The 18,262-nt window shown below is 44.6% G+C and overlaps 1 protein-coding gene across 1 annotated transcript; it reads left to right on the plus strand.

Annotated features, from left to right (window-relative positions):
* Positions 1 to 470: 470 nt before the first annotated feature.
* On the plus strand, positions 471 to 17,729 carry c5 (complement C5). Its single transcript, XM_088427692.1, has 43 exons — positions 471 to 626; positions 1,447 to 1,576; positions 1,691 to 1,756; positions 1,883 to 2,036; positions 2,114 to 2,184; positions 2,283 to 2,380; positions 2,446 to 2,528; positions 2,836 to 2,926; positions 3,000 to 3,108; positions 3,183 to 3,315; positions 3,381 to 3,496; positions 4,400 to 4,588; positions 5,009 to 5,212; positions 5,284 to 5,496; positions 5,585 to 5,734; positions 5,809 to 5,935; positions 6,027 to 6,092; positions 6,172 to 6,372; positions 7,350 to 7,434; positions 7,519 to 7,601; positions 7,672 to 7,811; positions 7,884 to 8,120; positions 8,195 to 8,255; positions 9,351 to 9,440; positions 10,394 to 10,606; positions 11,194 to 11,269; positions 11,359 to 11,518; positions 12,597 to 12,701; positions 12,777 to 12,948; positions 13,442 to 13,566; positions 13,642 to 13,722; positions 13,810 to 13,962; positions 14,057 to 14,119; positions 14,179 to 14,269; positions 14,350 to 14,389; positions 14,565 to 14,667; positions 14,757 to 14,831; positions 14,924 to 15,029; positions 15,956 to 16,039; positions 16,126 to 16,215; positions 16,294 to 16,386; positions 16,547 to 16,685; positions 16,772 to 17,729. Exons 1-43 carry the CDS (start codon positions 556 to 558, stop codon positions 16,908 to 16,910), a joined length of 5,076 nt encoding a protein of 1,691 aa, XP_088283818.1. The 5' UTR covers positions 471 to 555; the 3' UTR covers positions 16,911 to 17,729.
* The last annotated feature ends 533 nt before the right edge of the window (positions 17,730 to 18,262 follow it).

Genomic DNA, 18,262 nt, shown 5'->3' on the forward strand with positions numbered 1-18,262 from the left:
ACTGCCAAAATGTCTTTGTTATGTTCTATTCATAACAAAGCGCCACTGATAAATGACATAGCTGCTCAGGTAGAGACTCAAGGACAAGGCAAACTTTTCTCCTTTTATAAAAGAGAACATGATTGACTCAGGTTGCGTTCTTTGTCTCTAGTCTCGCTTATTGATAACTCTCACACGTCGAAAAGATTTCCTATGAGTTCCCCTACAAAGTGTTCGCCATCTCTGATGGCTACTCATTCCCCACATTTGGCCTCTGTTGCACTCTGCATGACAACTAGCTAGCAGGCCAGCGTTAGCGGGCCCGCTAGCCAGAATCAATATGTTGCGCAGTATCAGAAAACACAAAGTGGACCAAGAAGTCACCTTTGGACGCACACACACTCTTACTCATGCAGTGTACACACACACACACAAATTTTCATGAGTGTGTACTGTGTCCAAAGTCAAGTGTATCAATCAAGCGACTCATTTTGGCTTTTGTCTTCCGACTAGACGCCGACCGAAGGGGCTTTGAAGGATCTGCTTATTTTATGTTTGCATGTGTGTGTGTTCAGCATGAAATTGTTTGTGCTGTTTTTTTGTGTGTGTTATGTCAGTTGGACGGCAAGCGCTCAGCAGGCCACAACGTGAGTTAATTCCCTTCTAATTCACTATATTTTCCATCATTACACTTTGATTTGATTTCATTGATCGAGGTCATAATCGGCCGAGCGATCAATGATTTCATTGCTCAGTTTCGCAAATGATATGTTGCATGAAGGTTTAATGGGGTGACATTACACCTTTTGTTTGTACTAGTGTAACTGTTCATGTTAAATCATGGCAAAAATTCTGTTTTATGAATATTTTATAAATATATTCGTTGTTACTCTATTAACATTACAAAAATATATGAAGAAAATTAACATTATTCAAATGATATATTTCTACATTTTGCTGTTATTTTTTAACCCAAAAATGCATCTTTTTAAGAGCTTTTTTTATGTTTTAAAACATTAAAATGTTGTTTTAAATTATATTAGTAATTTAATGAACAACATTTTTGTTTGAAATATAGGCATCATTGTTGTCGAATTTACACCTCCATGACAATTATTTTCACTATAAATGTGATTTAAAGTCACAGTCCTATTTTCAAAGAAATATTGAAGATTTGCACATTCATTTATAAACGTGATATAAAGGGAAAAACATTGAGTAAGCATAGTAAGCTCAAATGATATCATGCTAACAGTTAGAATGCTAACATTTGGAGATCTTTGGCTGCTCATTGTGAATTTGATGCACTTCCTGTTCAATTTGGGGTTCTTCCTGTTTATTTTCTAGTACTTTTTGCTCATTTTCTTGCAAAGAAATGTTGGTCGTAAACAGAGTGGAAGGTGCTTTCTGGTCATGACATCATCAGGCCATGAGCCAATAAGAGCTGTCTCTGCCCCTTTTCTTCAGGTACCTGGTGAGCGCCCCCATGGTTTTGCACATGGATGCGCTGGAGACGGTCCTGGTGCAAATGTTTGGGTTCACCCAGGAGGTTAGGGTCTACATCTTCATCAAGACCTCCATGGCGCCTGATCATCAGGTTCACTCACTCACTCACTCACTCACTCACTCACTCACTCACTCACTCACTCACTCACTCACTCACTCACTCACTCACTCACTCACTCAGCAATCCTTTTCCTCCCTCTTGTAGGTTCTGTCCCGTCAGGTGGTGGCCCTCAACACCCAAAACCAGCACCAGGCTATCACCTCAGTGAGGGTGAGTGAGGTCAACTCACGTACCCTGAAAATGTCTCTGAACTACTCGTAATTTTTAGGACATATTGGACATAGTCAACTTACAGGTTCACAAATCAATTCCGAATGCAGTTCATCTTGTCTTCAGATCTTGTCAGGGCAACTTGACAAGAGCGTGGATCATGTGATCCTTCACGTCCAATCACCTGAGATCAACCGGCACGTCTCAATCCCTGTCAGCCGGGAAAATGGCTTCCTGTTCATCCAGACCGACAAACCTTTGTACACGCCCACACAGAGCGGTGAGCCACTTCCCTGACTCGCTTCCCGTCTTGTGGGCGGGGCCGGAATGACATCACTTCCTGTTCTGTGTTTGTAGTGAAGGTGCGTGCATTTTCACTTAATCAGGAGCTTCATCCGGCCAATCGCAGCGTCCTTCTCACCTTCAAGGTGGGCGTGGCCTTCTGATAGACTGCCTTTAATTCATTCACCATCACTCACTCACTCACTTGCAAAGTGTGTTGTTGTAATTTGTGGTCACCCACCAGGATCCTGATCAACAGACTGTGGACGTACAAGAGATGTTTGATCTGAACAATGGGATCCCATCCATGCAAAATCCTTTCAAGATTCCAATCAGACCAAAGTACTGACCCAAGAACAAGAACCTTTTCAGGGCTTCTCAGGCCTGATCTTCTATTGTCATTTCAGGTTAGGAATCTGGTCCATCGAAGCCTCGTACTCTGACCACTTCAGCACCAAAGCCACAACAATTTTTGAGATTAGAGAATATGGTAAGCAAAGATCCGGTCCACATTCTGTGGTCTGCGTCTATGGTACTGATCCTGGTCTATAGTCTCTGGTTCTTAGCGCGGGTCCAGGTCTTAGATTCTGGTTCAGTGCTAGTCTGATTACGGTTCAGGTTGAAGGCACTGATCTAGGACTTGAGTCTTTGGTCTCTGGTCCCCGTCCAGTGCCTTTTAGATGTATATAGTCCACATCCCGGTGCAGGTTCAATTCATATGGTCCTTTGTCTATGGTCGGTTGTCTTAAGCAAGTTTAAGTCCCGGTCCATTTAGTTCAAGATATCTGTGTTGTCAGTTCTTCCCAGTTTCTCCATCATAGTCAAGCCTCAAGTTAACTACATTAGCTTTGGGAACTTTCAACGTTTCTGCTTCAAAGTGGAGGCCAGGTAAGTAAAGGGCCCACCTTGATTCTTCTGGATGGTGATGTGTTCTTGACTATGGTCCTTGCCTTGCTCTCAGGTATCTTCATGGGGCTCCGGTATCCTTCGGTGAACTCTTCCTACGCTTTGGCTATGTGAGCCAGAAGGAACTTCCTGTTATCATTCCAAACTCTGTGACCAGAGAGAGGGTCAGATCATCTTCTTTTTTTTCAAACGGTTGTGATGCTTCTTTTAACTTTATGTCATGCATATTTGTGATCAGCTGACATCATCAGGTGAGCTGGACAAGTGTGTGAACATGGAAGAGGTTTTGTCCAAACACGATGGACTGAAAGACCTTCACGCGCTCCTTGGGAAGTTCTTGTATATTGCTGTGCTGCTGCAGGAGGAATATGGTATGCACACAAAAACACACACGTGCACGCACTTTGTGCTCACTCATCCCGCCTCCACGACTCAGGTGGAATCAGCCAGGAGGCGGAGTTTTCAGCTGTGAAGTTTGTCAAATCACCTTATAGTTTGACTCTGGTGTCCACGCCCCCTTTTATCAAACCTGGACTCCCATACAACGTCCAGGTGATAACTGCTTCACACATTTGTTTACTCACAATTTTTTGATTCTTTCACTCTCACTCACTCACTCACTCACTCACTCACTCACTCACTCACTCACTCACTCACTCACTCACTCACCCATCCATTACCTATTTCTCATATTCACTCACTGTATAATTGCTTACTCCTCTATTAACTCACTCATTCAGTTATTCACTCACTCACCCATCAACTTTTCTTTTCATTCACCCACTCCTATTAACTCACTCACTCACCCACCCATCAACTTTTTCACTCACTCACTCACTCACTCACTCACTCACTCACTCACTCACTCACTCACTCACTCACTCACTCACTCATTACTTAGTTCTGTTATTCACTCACTCACAGTATACTTGCTTACTCATCCATTAACTCACTCACTCGGTCATTCATTCACTCACTCACTCACTCACTCACTCACCCATCAACCTTTTGACTCACTCACTCACATTATACTTGATCACTCATTTATTCTCACTCATTCACACACTCACTCAGATCTCCATGGCACCCGATCATCAGGTTCACTCACTCACTCACTCACTCACTCACTCACTCACTCACTCACTCACTCACTCACTCACTCACTCACTCACTATTGCCTTTTTCTTTCATTCACTCATTCACAGATTCACTCACTCATTCAATCACTCACTCAAGTATTTCTCATTCACTCACTCATTCAATCACTGTATACTTGATCACTCACTCACTCACTCACTCACTCACTCACTCACTCACTCACTCACTCACTCACTCACCATGGACATCTCACTGCATGTCGGTCATTCAAGGAGCACCATTACCTGAACTAAATATGCACTCTCTCACCTTCCTGATTGACTCCTGCGGCTGCGGTGGCCACGGTTCCAACGACAGATTCTGGTGAAGGACCACCTGGAGCAAGCGGTGAGCCAGGTTGCGGTGCGCGTGACCCAGCAGCGCGTGTGGGGTTCAAATACAGAACTGGACATCAAACTGTGCCCTGAGCTCTCCCGCAGCCAATCTGAAGGCCTCGCCATCTTTGTTTGCAACACGCCGGCGACGGCGGCCAAGGCGTCGCTCACGGTAACGAACATGCTGACCGTCAACCTGTTATCAACCACTCAGCAACACACTGACCTGTTATTAACATGTGAATGTGTTATTAATCAACTTTACCATTAACCTGATATCACCGAGTTGTTATTAACAGGTTGTTTTTAACCTGCAATCAATGTTGTTAACCTCTTAAGCGAGAAAGTAGAAAATATAGTCTTCATCTGTTGCCAACTTGTTCTTATTTTATTACATATTTATTACATATAAACTTGTTGTAGCCTGATATATTAACCATAATACTGAGCTGTTATCAAACATTGATTACAATTTATAACTTGTAATTATGGCTTGTTATTCACTTGAAATGAACATGTTATTACATTGTTATCACACTGCCACTTAACGGTTTTGTATGTTTGTTTGCTGCGTTTGCTACCAACGTTCCAGTTCGAGACCGTGGACCCATCCCTCCCGACCGCCAGTCAGGCTCATCTGACTCTCACGGCGGTTGCGTACGAGTCTCCAAACCGCCGCTTCTTGTACATCGACCTGCCTCTGTCCAACCAGGCCCTCCAGGTGGGCCGCTTCGCCAGCATCAAGGTGTACTCGTCCACGCCCAACTACGTGCCCGTCAACACCCTGAGCTTCCTGGTGAGGACCGCCGATTGTCGGCTTCCGCCCGCTTCCCTCCGTCCGACTGACCGACGTCGCGCGCGTCTCAGGTGCTGTCCAAAGGCAAGGTGGTCCACTTCGGGAGCCGCAAATTTGTCGGCGCCAGCGACCACCAGCAAACGCTCAGCTTCCCGGTGACGGACGCCATGGTACCATCCGTACGTCTGCTGGTTTACTACATCCTGCACGGCGAGGGCACGTCCGAGCTGGTGGCCGACTCCGTGTGGCTCAAAGTCACAGACACCTGCGTCAACGGACTACAGGTAGGAACCGACATGGCTCCATTTATAGTGTGTTTTTTTTCTTGTGCGTGTGTAAATCTATTTTGTGTGTGTGCGTGCATGCAAACAGACTGACCTGTCGTACAAGAAGCAGAATTACAAACCAAAGGATGAACTCCAGATGGACATCAGGACTAATCAGGAGGGGCTAGTGGCGTTTTCAGCTGTGGATTCTGCCCTCTACCAGCTGTATCCAAACTACAGAGACCCCGTTACCACGGTAACTGGATTGGGAGACGTGAGGAAGGACACCATGCTTATGACGTCGATAACAGGATGTGGGCGGGCCATCAGGTGCTGCGCCACATCGAGCAAAGCGACCTAGGCTGCGGAGGGGGCGGCGGCAAAGACGCGGCGGACGTCTTCCGATTGGCCGGCCTCACTTTCATCACCAACGCCAATGCGCAGCCCGCACCCAATGGTTAGTCCAAAATGAGAATAGTGAGACAGGTCAGAAGTACAAAATGGGACAGGAAGTAGCGAGGAGTCAATTGCGTCCATGTCCAAATCAGGTGCGGCGTGCACGGCTGCCGTGCGAAGCAAACGAGCGCTGACGGAACAGATGAAGAAAGAGAAAGGTAAAATGCCACCTGTCAGTGGTCACCGGCATGTGGATGAGAGGTCCGCTTTGTTGATGAGTGCCATCTTTGTGCGCAGCCGCTTCATACGGACCTCTAAAGCCGTGCTGCGAGTACGGCATGAGGTACATCCCCAAGAGCGTGACCTGCCACGATTTTGCCCAGCAGAGCATCCGCCGATCGGAGCATCACGTGCTATGTCGAGTCATCTTTACAAAATGCTGCGAGTTCATCCAGCAGCACCTGGACCAGGACCAGAACATCATTCTGGGCCGCCTGGGTCAGTAGCTGCTTTTCCATCGCACTTTTCCATCGCACAGCCGCCAATCAAATGGGATGGGAAAATTGAACCAACCAGTCTCAATTGTTGGGCACTCATCTTTTGTAGGGCTCTGTCAATAGATTCCAGTGGGTGCAAGCCTGTCCGCAAATTTGGTGGTAAAAAATATGAATTACATAGACAAAAAATTAATAAATATGCATCTAAGCAAGTGAAAGAGAGCAGTTTTACAACAATACTTAACCATGTTGACAATTTCATAGTATGTGGATGAAATACTGAAGCCTGTGGGGAAAATTCTCATGAGCCGTGGTCCAGGCTCAAGTCACCTAAATCATTCTTGAATGTTCGGAGTTTCTGCCTCAAAGTAGAGACAACGTGTAAGAAGTGAGGAAACAATTCCCCTTCATCTTCTCGTCTACCTTGCTCTCACCGTGCCCATTCACTGAGCCTTATTCTCATTCACTTGGCCGTTTATCGGAGCAAATGGAAGCTCGTCATCGTCACCGTTTGAAGCCCACTGAGGCAGCTACCACAAACAGCAATCCACTGAAGCATAGAAAATTTGAACCGCAGCTGAGAGACCTGTTTGTTGCACTCAAAAGTTTTGGAAGAACATGTCTCGCCCTCCTTTTGGAGAACTGGAACAGAGCCTGTGAGCTCCGTGCGCCACTCGCTTAAATTTAGACCATAGGTGACACTAGTTGATCTATTGGTACAGATGAAATTGTAAATATGGTTCAGTATTGTTGTAAACAATATATTGTATGTCTACTGTATTATGATTTGTCTATGTATATTGATTTGACGGCGGGCAGCTCTGTCTGACTTCCAGGACTGGAATCAGAATCTATCCTGGGCTGACAGGAAGTAGTGATTTTAACAAGAAGTGGTAAACCAGACAAGAAGTGTTGTCCTAGTGAGACCCCGCCGCACACAACAACCCAAAAGCCAACATAGCAGATGTGTGTGTTTAGACATGGGGGCCGACTTCGATGTAGCACCCTCTCTCATCAGGAGTTTCTTCCCTGAGAGCTGGCTGTGGGAGGTCCAGCCCACCAGGTGGAATTCTCACCCCCAAATATATTTTTTTTTTACTCCCTCTGTGTGGCAAACGACAGCAATTTATCTTTCATGTGTTTTCAGAGGAACTCAGACGTCAATCGGTAGGAAGCTTCCCGACTCTCTGACCACGTGGGAGTTGAAGGCCATCGGAATGTTTCGGAACGGTGAGAATGGTTCCTTCTTGCTTCTTCGTCTCCTTCTTTCTTTCCTCCAGCTTTGCAATGCTCTCCGCAGGTATCTGCGTGTCGAATGTGGTGCGGGTACCTGTGCGGCTACCACTTAGCGTGGATGTGCCGCTTCCATACCAGGTGATCCGCGGCGAGCAATTGGAGTTGAGCGGTTCCGTGTACAACCAGCAGGAAGATAGTGTTACGGTACAGTAAACTCCCTTTCCAGTGAGTCTCTGTTCGGGCTGTTAGCTGAAATCATTGGCGTTTCTTTCTTAGTTCTGCGTGACGCTGACGGTCGGACCACAGGTGTGTCTGCTTCAATCCCATCCGGATGCCTCGGGCCATGGATTTCGTTCCACCAGCTGCCAATGGAGCCTCCTGCCAGCGAGGGACGTGGCCAAGGTTACCTTCACCCTCATGGGGCTGGAGGCCGGAGATCACACGCTGACTTTCACTCTGAAGACGCAGAAGAAGGGACCGCAGGACATCGTGGAGAAGAAACTGCGAGTGGTGGTAGGCAATCGCCAGAATCCGAAGTCCAAGGTAAAAGATGAATCTATGAATAACATCTGATTGGTTGTTGGCAGCCTGAAGGAGTAAAGATAGAAGATTTTTCCGGTGGAATATTGGATCCGCAGGGACTTTACGGTACTGACCAGCTAGATGGCTTTTTCACCCTAACACACACACGTTCCACTTCTCGAGATCAGTTCTGAGACCAAGACTTTTTAAGTTTTTCCTGCTTTACTTGAAATCAAAAGCATTTATGTTCACTCTTGTCTTGGTCTTTTGTTAGAGAAGACTCTGGAATTTCATTAAGACTGCTGAAGACTAGGCCAATAAATGTCTGTGTGAAATTACATTTTTTTGTGGCCTTTCAGACCAATCCGGTTTGAATAAGTCCTCTAACACTGTATAATTTGTAGAAGGAAAAAAGAACAGCAAATCTTCTTAGATTTGAGATTTTTTTCATTGTGCTATTAAAAAAAAAATATAGTAGAGTTTTTTTGTTTTTTTTTTTGCAAAGAGAATGAAAAAAATTACTTGTAATTTTATGGTGATTTTGTTTGATAAATACAGTCTTGGTCTTGCCTTGATCTCAACAGTCTAGGTTTTGTTTGATCTCGATATTCCATAGTTTTAATAATCTCTTAGGGTAGTTGAACTTTTGATTTCATTGGGTTTGTTCTGGGTCGCCGGCTGTCACTGAACGGTCGTCGGATAACACCAAATGGTCATCAGGCCAAAATACCTCTCTTATACCCTAGGAGCAATACCGTCTTTAGAGTCAAGCATGGTGGTGGTAGAATCATGCTGTAGGGATGTTTTTCAGGATTAAGAAGTGGGAGATAAGCGGGCATTGTGGGCAGCATTGTAGAGAGAAAATCTGCTCCAGAAAGCTCAGCACCTCAGACTGGGTCAAATGCTGAGGACGTAGCCAAGAAAATTAAGGAACGGCTTCAGGACAACTTTGTGAATTTGTTGCTAGCCAGAACTCTGGCTTGAATCTGATTCTACTTCTTGTCATAATGGAGTATCATGTGTCAAATTTTATTTCATTTCGGGTTGATGTTCTAACAACAAAATGTGAAAATAGTGAAGCTCTGCGACAACTTTCTGAAGGCTTTGTACATCTTGCCATCTTCTCCGAATGTTTGTTGGAATTCATTCAGATGTTTTTGAAAGAAATTGTGGGGAGTGGGCGTGTTGGTATTGATTGACGTGATGTTGTCATCATCGCAGGTTCTGAGAAAACATCAGTGGTGTTGAAGAACCTCCCGCCAGCCAACATGGTTCCCAACACAGCTGTGGAAAGAATGGTGACCATCAATGGTGAGATGTTTCCGGTTTTCTTTTGCTAAACCAGCTCTGTGTTGTGGGTCCAGCACCATCAGTCTCCTCCCAATGTCTGGCACCTGCTCTAGTTCCAACAAATAAACTAAAAACCCGTCTGAGCAAGTCGGATTACTCAAGTAGCACAGTAGCACTGTTACAGTGAGGATCAGCAGGTCAAGTTTGGGTCCTTCCCAGGTAATGGAGCCCATCAAACCCAACATCCCGCCAAGTATGTAAATGGATCGTTCTGGTGGTAGAGGGGACATTCTGGGCTTCCGTGTCTGGGATGTGATAGGATGCCCCGAACACTGGAAGAACTTGAAGACAATTGGATGAATAGATAGTAAATCTAAAATCTGCTTCTGCAGATGTTTGCAAACATTTGAATTTGATTAAACACAACGATTTCATCGAGAACTGAAGAAATCTGAGAATATTTTCAATTGAGAAACTGAGATTCTGAGCATCAGGGTAATTTTAGGTCTCTAAACCAGTGGTTCTCAACTGTTTTGCATTGATGTGCTCACTGCGATTTTTTTTTCAGCCCAGTACCCCCCTGGTTAGCGCAAAGCAAAACAACTGTGATAGTCACACCCGTATGAAATCTAACAATACTTTGCAAGGACATACCTGTAGAACAATTTATCAATAGATTGTGTCATCCTCCAATTGATTTGCTCTTAATTTGGAAAGAATAATGTTATGTACTGGTCACTGCATTAAATCAAATTTGATGATACCTGTTGGAACCCATTAACATCTCATCTCCTCCCTGAAAAGTGCCTTCATGTACCCCATTTCACTCCTTCTCCTCGAAACAATCAATTATAATTACCGTAATTTGTGAATTAATTTGTTGTCACTTTATTTATCAAAGTCTATCTAGGTCACATTTGATTTGAACTGTTGGTAGGCTTTGGTGCCAAGCACGATTTTTTTGTGTATCTCAGGTGAAGTTCTGGGAGATGTCCTAGCAGTTGTCCTAGACTCTGAAGGTCTCAGACAGTTGGTCAACCTTCCCAGTGGTTCCCTGGAGGCCGAGCTGGGACGGGTCCTCCCTCTAGCCATGGTGTACCAATACTTGGAAACCACCCAGACTTGGGGTACCCTGGGAGGAGACATCCGGAAGAACTCAGCCAACGTGAGACAGAAAATAAAAGAAGGTCTTTTTCCAAGTCATTTTCTTACATGTTTGTTTATGTGATGTTTACTTTTTGTGCATGAAGTTTTAAGATGGAGAGATTAAACCTTGTGCACACACTGTGCAAACTACAGTATACACATTGCAGGCGTAATAATTAAAGTTATTTCTAAATATTAGAATGGACTTTCTCATATATAGTGCTTTTCTACTTTGAAACACAAGTCAACAAAGAATTTTCTGTTTGCTGACATAGTTTGACCGCCACTTAGCGAAATGTTGCAAAAATCGCAGGAAAATCAATGTCATAAATCCTATTTAAATGCACCTCAAGAAATTGCAATTATAATGGTTTTATATGGTCCAAAATTTGGACAATGATTATTTCTGTATACAAAATATCACACGTCCAGCTGCAATCAAATAGAAATGTCAGAATCATTGCATTTTGAAATTTTATTTTGAAATTTTAATAATCTGCCGTAAATTTCAGCTCTCTAGTGTTTTTTTTACCCCTTTATTCCTTTATGATATGAAAAAAAGGCATTTCCATCATTTGTAACATACAGTAATGCCACAAGCGTTAAAAACAAGAATGTTTGTGCTAAGGACTGGTCAGCATTTCTTCTTTCCGACGAGGAGACGCTAGTTACAGCATGTGGACCAAGAGGGAAGCCAGCACCTGGTCAGAACACACACACACACACACACACACACACGAATGCACACATGCATACGGGCCACTCGACCGTGCTGCTGTCACTTCTCCATCAGGCTGACGGCGGCAGCGGTTCGGACTTTGGCTTCCGTGGACCCGGTTCTCCAAGTGGACCGCCAAGCTCTATCCGAATCCGTGTCCTGGCTGATCCGCAACGCTCAGAACGGGGACGGCTCCTTTTCAGACAAGTCGGCCTTCAGAGCCAACAAATTTATGGTAAGTTTACACTGCCCGACCGCAAATATGCGGGGGTTCAGGGAGACCTGAATGTTTCGTCACTAGATCAGGTTTTGTAGTGGATCTCCATCAGGTGTCCGCAATCCACGGCTCCTCCGTGAATAATGAGCATTTAATCTCGATTGAAATTACAGTACTTTGTTGTTCTTTTGTAAATGTAATCGTAAATATGGTGATTATGATTGTGATGGAATTTTCCACTTTAATAGCTATTTTCCAGCACTTAGTAATTTGTCTATACTTAATTTGATATCATCCTCTGCTGATATCTCAAAAAATTGCCAGTCGTGGCTCCTGTGTTGGTCATGTGACAAGCTAAGCTGTGATTGATGGTTGTGTTTTTAAAAGTATAAATTGTTCATAAATGCTTAAATAAGTGCTCTGTCCCTAAAAAACAAAACACATGTTTTTAGATGTTATATGCGAGTACCAGTCAAAAGTTTGTAAACACATCAATTAATATTTAAGTCATTCAAACTTTGAAGCAACACACAAGGAATCATTAACTAGTTAAGTTTAAAAAAAAAAAAAACTATTCAAAACAACTAGTAGGCGACTTTTTGCCAAGATGACAGCTTTGTATATTTTCTTAGGAAGCTTTATCACATGGATTTTGCTTCATGACCCCGAATGACTTTCAGTTCGCAGCTGTGCATTTTCAAGAATGTTTTGACCTCTTAATGTGTTTGAAAGCACTTGAATTTGAAGGTGTTTGCAAACGTTTGGCCTGTACTGTATACATTTGCTGTACTGTAGCTGGTATTTACAAAAATGAATTTTACATGAAGTGAAATAGTCAGCTAACATCCACTTGTGGTAAAATGATTTAAAAAAAAAAAAGATGGAATATTTGATTTGAGATTTTGTATGGCTGCATTTAAGTTTGGCTTTAATTTCACGAATAATAGAGCTACTGTACTTGATAAACATTTATTTTTGTATAGTGTCATACTCACTGTAGAGGACAAAAAGGTTTTATGTTTTTTTTTTAATGTGACCGTATTAGATCGCAAAAAAAAATCCTTTTTCAATATCTGCAACCTCTGATTGGTTGCAGACTGAGGGGGCGGAGCCAGTGGAGCGCTCACTGTACGTGACATCAATGGTCCTCATCGCTCTGCGTCGAGCAAACAATATCAGAGAGCGTATCCTGCAACTCAAGGTGACTTCTTTACATATTGCTTTTTGCCCGCGACAACCAATCACGGCGCTTCTACTGTCTGGCTTCCTATTTCAGTTCCATGAGGACAGCATGAAATCTGCCGCCAACTACATTTCCCAGCATGCCCTGACAGTGAAGAGCGTTTACTTGCGTGCGCTGGCCACCTATGCCCTGACGCTTCATGACCCAAACAACGCCGTCACAATCACGCTCATCAACAGCCTGGAGACGCTGGCCAAGCAGAAAGGTGTGTGTGTGTGTGTTTGTGTGTTAGGGTTAGGGTGTGTTTGTCTTTGTTCATGTTCACATACCTTCAGTTCTTCCTACATGGTGGGGACCAAAATCGGGGTTGTTACTGTCTTTGTGGGGACCTTTTGCACTTGTGACCTCACAATGTCACACATCATCTTGAGGGTCAAGACTTGCTTTTAGAAGATAGGTCAGAATTGGATTTCGGTTTAGGCGAGGGTTAGGGTTAAGGTTAAAGTTAGACAATCTGTTGTGTGATTACGGTTAGGGTAGTCCTTCTCAAAATAATGGGGCAGGCCCACCTGGGGGGGCGCATATGACCCCAGGGGTCAATGTTGTTTTCAGTGTAATTGCAATAAAATAAGAATTGGTACGTATATTTTTTTTCATTTCAGGCACTTTGATATACTTGGTTGTGTTTTTTCTCCTTGAGACTAACCTGTAACCCGTGCGTGTTAGCATATGTTCTCTTATTCTGTATGTGTGTGTAGGACACCCGGCTGTGCTCAGGTACTGGCAGGAATCTGGCACAGCATCGGATTGGCTCAGACCCGACCAATCTAGCGGCTTGACAGTGGAGACGACGGCATACATGCTGCTCATCATGCTCCTGAAGGTGCTTCTCGCTGATTGGCTACTTGTGTTTTTGCTATGACGATTTTGACTGACACACCCTACTTCCTGTTTGAAGGGCAGGATCCCGTACGCCAACCCCATCGTGTCCTGGCTTACCCAAGATCAGCACTACGGACAAGGATTCTACTCCGTGCAGGTAGATCTGGAAACGACCTTCAGTCCACGTCCTGGTTGACCCTTCTTCCTGTTTGAGCCATCTTGCTATTTCCTACTTGCCAATCAGGATATGGTTTTGACTCTGGAGGCATTGACGGAGTACAGCCGGGTGGTCCCCCTTGCTATGCTCGACCAGGATATCAATGTCCGTTATGGACGCAAAGGAACACTGGCTCGGGTCCACCTGAGCGCTGGACGACCGGTGGCCACGCCCATCCAGGTGAGGGGGAGTGGCTCGTGTTGACAAAGGCTGGCTATTGAGCCTAGAGACTCAATGGCAAGGCAAGATTTTTGCAAGTTGTCCTTGTTGTCAGGTGTTAAAGAACGATGACATCATTGTTTCCACGGGATTCGGGAAGGGTGTGTCAAGCGTCAAGGTGTGTGTGACTTAACCGAATCAGCACTTGAGCCCCACACTGAAGTTTTTGTGTGTCAGATGAAGACGGCCTACTACCAGACCACGGCGCCCTCTCGCAACTGTAACTTCGAACTTAGCGTTGAGATAGTCGGCGCAAACGCGGAGGACGGTAAGACTTTCAAAATGGCCGATGTTCTACCTGTCTGTTTCGCCCTAATTTTGTTTCTTCTTTTTAATCTTCCGTCTCAGGACCCAACACGCGTGAACCGCAACTGATCGCATGTGCCAAGTAAGACAAGTTAGCCTTTGTGCTAAAAAGTACATACATTAAAGCTATACCTACAGTCCTGCCATCAGTGGCGGGAAGTAAACAAGTGCAAAGGTTATTGTACTTAGGCAGACTTTTTGTATATCGGAGCAAATTTTTCAATTTTACTTAATTACAAGCCCCTTTACATGAACAGGTACAAGCCTCCTCCCAACGAGGTGATGACCGAGTCCACGATGACAGTGATGAAGATCCAGCTGCCGACCGGCGTGGAGGCGCACCTGGAGGACCTGAGACAGGTGACTCCCGCCCACGGCGTTAATGATGTCATCGTAAGGTGTTAGCAACGTATTGAAGAAAAAAAAAACAACGCGCTCACACGTTCCAGTTCCGAGACTCCATGGAGCCTGTCATCTCGCACTACGAGCTACAGGGTAACACGGTCGTGATCCAGTTGGACTCGGTGAGTACTGAAAAACCCCAACGTCTTCGGCTCTCTCCAGCAGTTCCCCATTACCCCTGCGGCTCCTCTGATGACTTCCTCTTTGCTTAAAGGTTCCCTCCGACGTGTTTTTGTGCGTCGGGTTTCGGATCCGCACTGCCTTCAAGGTGGGCTCAGCCAGCGAGTCCCTGCTGAGTGTTTTTGAGCCTCAGGACCAAGGTGAGAACCTCCTGAGTATGGGATCCACATGGGGGAGGCTTGAAGTTTTCCAAGATGGCATTCTGGGTATTGTAGTCCCGTCTGAGAAGACTTGTAGTAATGTGCAAGGCAAGCTTTTGTTTGTTTTTGTTTGTTTTTACATTAACTGCCATGTAAGATTTGGTTTTCGGACAGGACTCTGAGCTTGTGTACTTGGACATTGTGGACGCGGACTTGACTCGGACCTTTATGACTCGGACTTGACTTGGAATGAGACCTTGTGTACTTGGATTTGATTGGACTTGGACCTTTGTGACTGACTTGACATGGACACGGACGGACACTGAAGACTTGTGCAGTTCCGAGACACCATGGTCCTTTGGAGATGCGGGACATTGTGGACGCGGACTTGACTCTGACCTTTATGACTCGGACTTGACTTGGAGTGAGACCTTGTGTACTTGGATTTGATTGGACTTGGACCTTTGTGACTGACTTGACGTGGACACGGACGGACATTGAAGACTTGTCCAGTTCCGAGACACCATGGTCCTTTGGAGACGCGGGCCATGTGCTCTTGGGCCTGACATGGACTCGGACCTCATGGACTCAAACTTTTCTTGTATTAGGACCTTTGCGACCCACACACTACTTGACATGGACTTGTGGCCTCAGCCCCTGTGGATTCGGACTTGACTTGGACTCGGACCTTGTATACCAGACTTTAATTGAAGCCTTGACCCGTGCGCTAGCTGTCAAGTCAGACTTGCTTTCATTTTTAATTCAATTGCACCTTTTTCTGCGGACTATCCAAAGGGAAGATACGTTCTCGCGATGGAGTCATAGCTAGCTTGCTAAGCACACATTGCAATTGCGCTGGATGACCCCAAATGCTAACAAATGCGCTCAAGTTCCATCAACGGATGAATGTTGTTGTTCTTGTGCAGGAAGTTTGTGCAGCAAAACCTTCTCCTACAAGGAGCAGAAGCTGCAGCGCCTCTGTGTGGCTGACCAGTGCCAGTGCATGACAGGTGATGCAGCCCGCGCATCTGATTGGTTGCCAGTCCACCCGGTGTTGTTTCTTAGTGCATTTACCATGTATCGCCTGTTCTTCCAGCTGCATGTGGGACCTACAGAGCCACCCCTGACTTGACCTTGACTCCCGCCAAACGCATTCAGGATACGTGTCAGCCTCACATCAAATATGGTGAGAACGCGCCAATGTCACGCTCTTAACACTGACGCCTGAACGTAGCGCCGGCCTGACACTCCTGGATATTCGCAGCTTTTAAACTGCAAATCAAGTCTTCGCAAACCGAAGGAGACTTTGAGACCTTCACAGCTATCGTGAGCCAAGTCCTCAAGAACACTGATCCGGGTAAGTCCAAGACAAGTCAGGGTTGTCCAAAAATTGTCCTCATGAGATAATTCAAGTCCATAAAGAAAATGATAAATAAAGCCCAATGTAGCCATCATCTTTATCCAATGAAGTTGCACCTGCGGCAGCCATATTGTGTGTGTCACGTGCCATTTGTTAGCCTTCGAAACATTGAGTCCCGGCTCAGAGGTGGATCTCATCAAGAAAGTGACGTGCACCCTGGTCCAAGTGGAGCTAGACCAGCAATACCTGTTGACAGGATCTAGTGGGTCCGAGGTGCGAGTGGGCCACGCCTCCAGGTCAGTGTGTTGTCCGTCGCCGGAACCATTCTGGGTGGACCCAACCTCACTTCACCCGCCTCTCACCATGCGGTCACGGTCTTCAGATTCCGCCTCCCTCTGGACACGGACGCCATTCTGGAGCCTTGGCCCACCAAGTGTGGCGATCCGGTCTGCTCAGCGCATACCGACAGCATGGATGAGTACGCTCTGGACTTGCAGCTCTTCAGCTGTCCTAAGGCCTGATCCAATCACGTGATGTTATTGTGTCATGACATCAACATGGCTGCGTGACACAGTGACAATACAGTATATTGATAGGGATATCTTACCGTGACGTCATTCAATCAACAGGATGTGAACAAAACGTTGACATCATGAAATGACTTTGACATTATGAACCCATTGCATCTCCGTGACATCCTCACAGGTGAAGCAACAGAAGGATGCCTCGATGAACCTGGGATCATCTTATTGCTACAATTCCTATACCCACTGTGATTTTTTTAAAGCTGTCCCAACGGGAATCAAAGGGTTAAAATCCATTGATGTCCTGACACAAATTTGAAACCCTAACTGAAGTTTGAAATCCTAATTCAAAACCCGATTTTTAAACCCTAAACCAGTTTTAAACCAAATTTGAAACTCCAACTCCCGTTTTAAACCCCTTTGAAACCTTAATCTTAGTTTGAAATCCAAATTTAAAACCCTAACGCTTGATTAAAACTCTAATTTGAAACACAAACCCTAGTTTTAAAATATCGTTTGAAACCGTAAACCCAGATTAACACCCTGTTTTGAAACCCTATTTTTAGACCAAAATCCTCATTGAAACCATAACCTATGTTTGAAACCCTACCTCGTAACCCCCCCAACAGTAGTTTAACTCTAACCTTAAATGAAAACCCCTCTTTGAAACACTAACTCTTGTTTCGATTATTTCACATCAATGGGAAAGCATTGAAAGAAGAGGACCAGGACTTTAATTAACTTTTTTTTTTAACAACACTCTTTATGTGATCACAATTGTATGTCAAGCTTCAAATAAAGAGAAAATCCATGATAGCCTGTGATGCTTCTTAAAACTTGTCTGCACGTGTGTACGCGCGTGTCTCAGTGGCAATTGCGCAACAATTTGGTAAAGAACTTTGTTGACAAGGCGGTGACCCCGGAAATTCTGACAAAGCATATAGGATTCGCTTCAAATGATATTTTGGAAACGTCGAAGAACCGCATTCACACTCATTTTGTTTTACATGGAAACTGTAGCAAAAGTATTCGTAAATGCGTATTTCAATCCACAAATTTGTAAAAGAAAGAATTTTTTAAACAAAGATTTTCTATTATTATTATTATTATTATTATTATTATTATTATTATTATTGACAAACAGGTTTTTTTCTGTCCTTAATACATTGCCGAGGTATCCATTGGGGACTTGTATTGGCAGATGATTAAAATCAGCTACCTCGGGTCCAAAAAAATACACATAATCCCTAGTGATAACACAACCAGCAATTAAAATTGTTATTAAAAAAAAATATTAAAAAAAATTCCCGGAGAGAATCTATTACTTGTGTGTCCCATTTGTGAAAATC

This window comes from Hippichthys cyanospilos, chromosome 1 (genome assembly GCF_059441005.1).
Source record: "Hippichthys cyanospilos isolate Australia breed blue-spotted pipefish chromosome 1, RoL_Hcya_1.0, whole genome shotgun sequence".
Taxonomy (NCBI): domain Eukaryota; kingdom Metazoa; phylum Chordata; class Actinopteri; order Syngnathiformes; family Syngnathidae; genus Hippichthys; species Hippichthys cyanospilos.

Bases quoted from the DNA above. Each gene is read 5' to 3' on its own strand.
- c5 (XM_088427692.1), top strand. From the start codon at position 556: ATGAAATTGTTTGTGCTGTTTTTTTGTGTGTGTTATGTCAGTTGGACG. The intron at 14,668-14,756 runs GTGACTCCCGCC...CACACGTTCCAG, and splicing joins ACCTGGAGGACCTGAGACAG to TTCCGAGACTCCATGGAGCC. The intron at 16,387-16,546 runs GTAAGTCCAAGA...GCCATTTGTTAG, and splicing joins CCTCAAGAACACTGATCCGG to CCTTCGAAACATTGAGTCCC.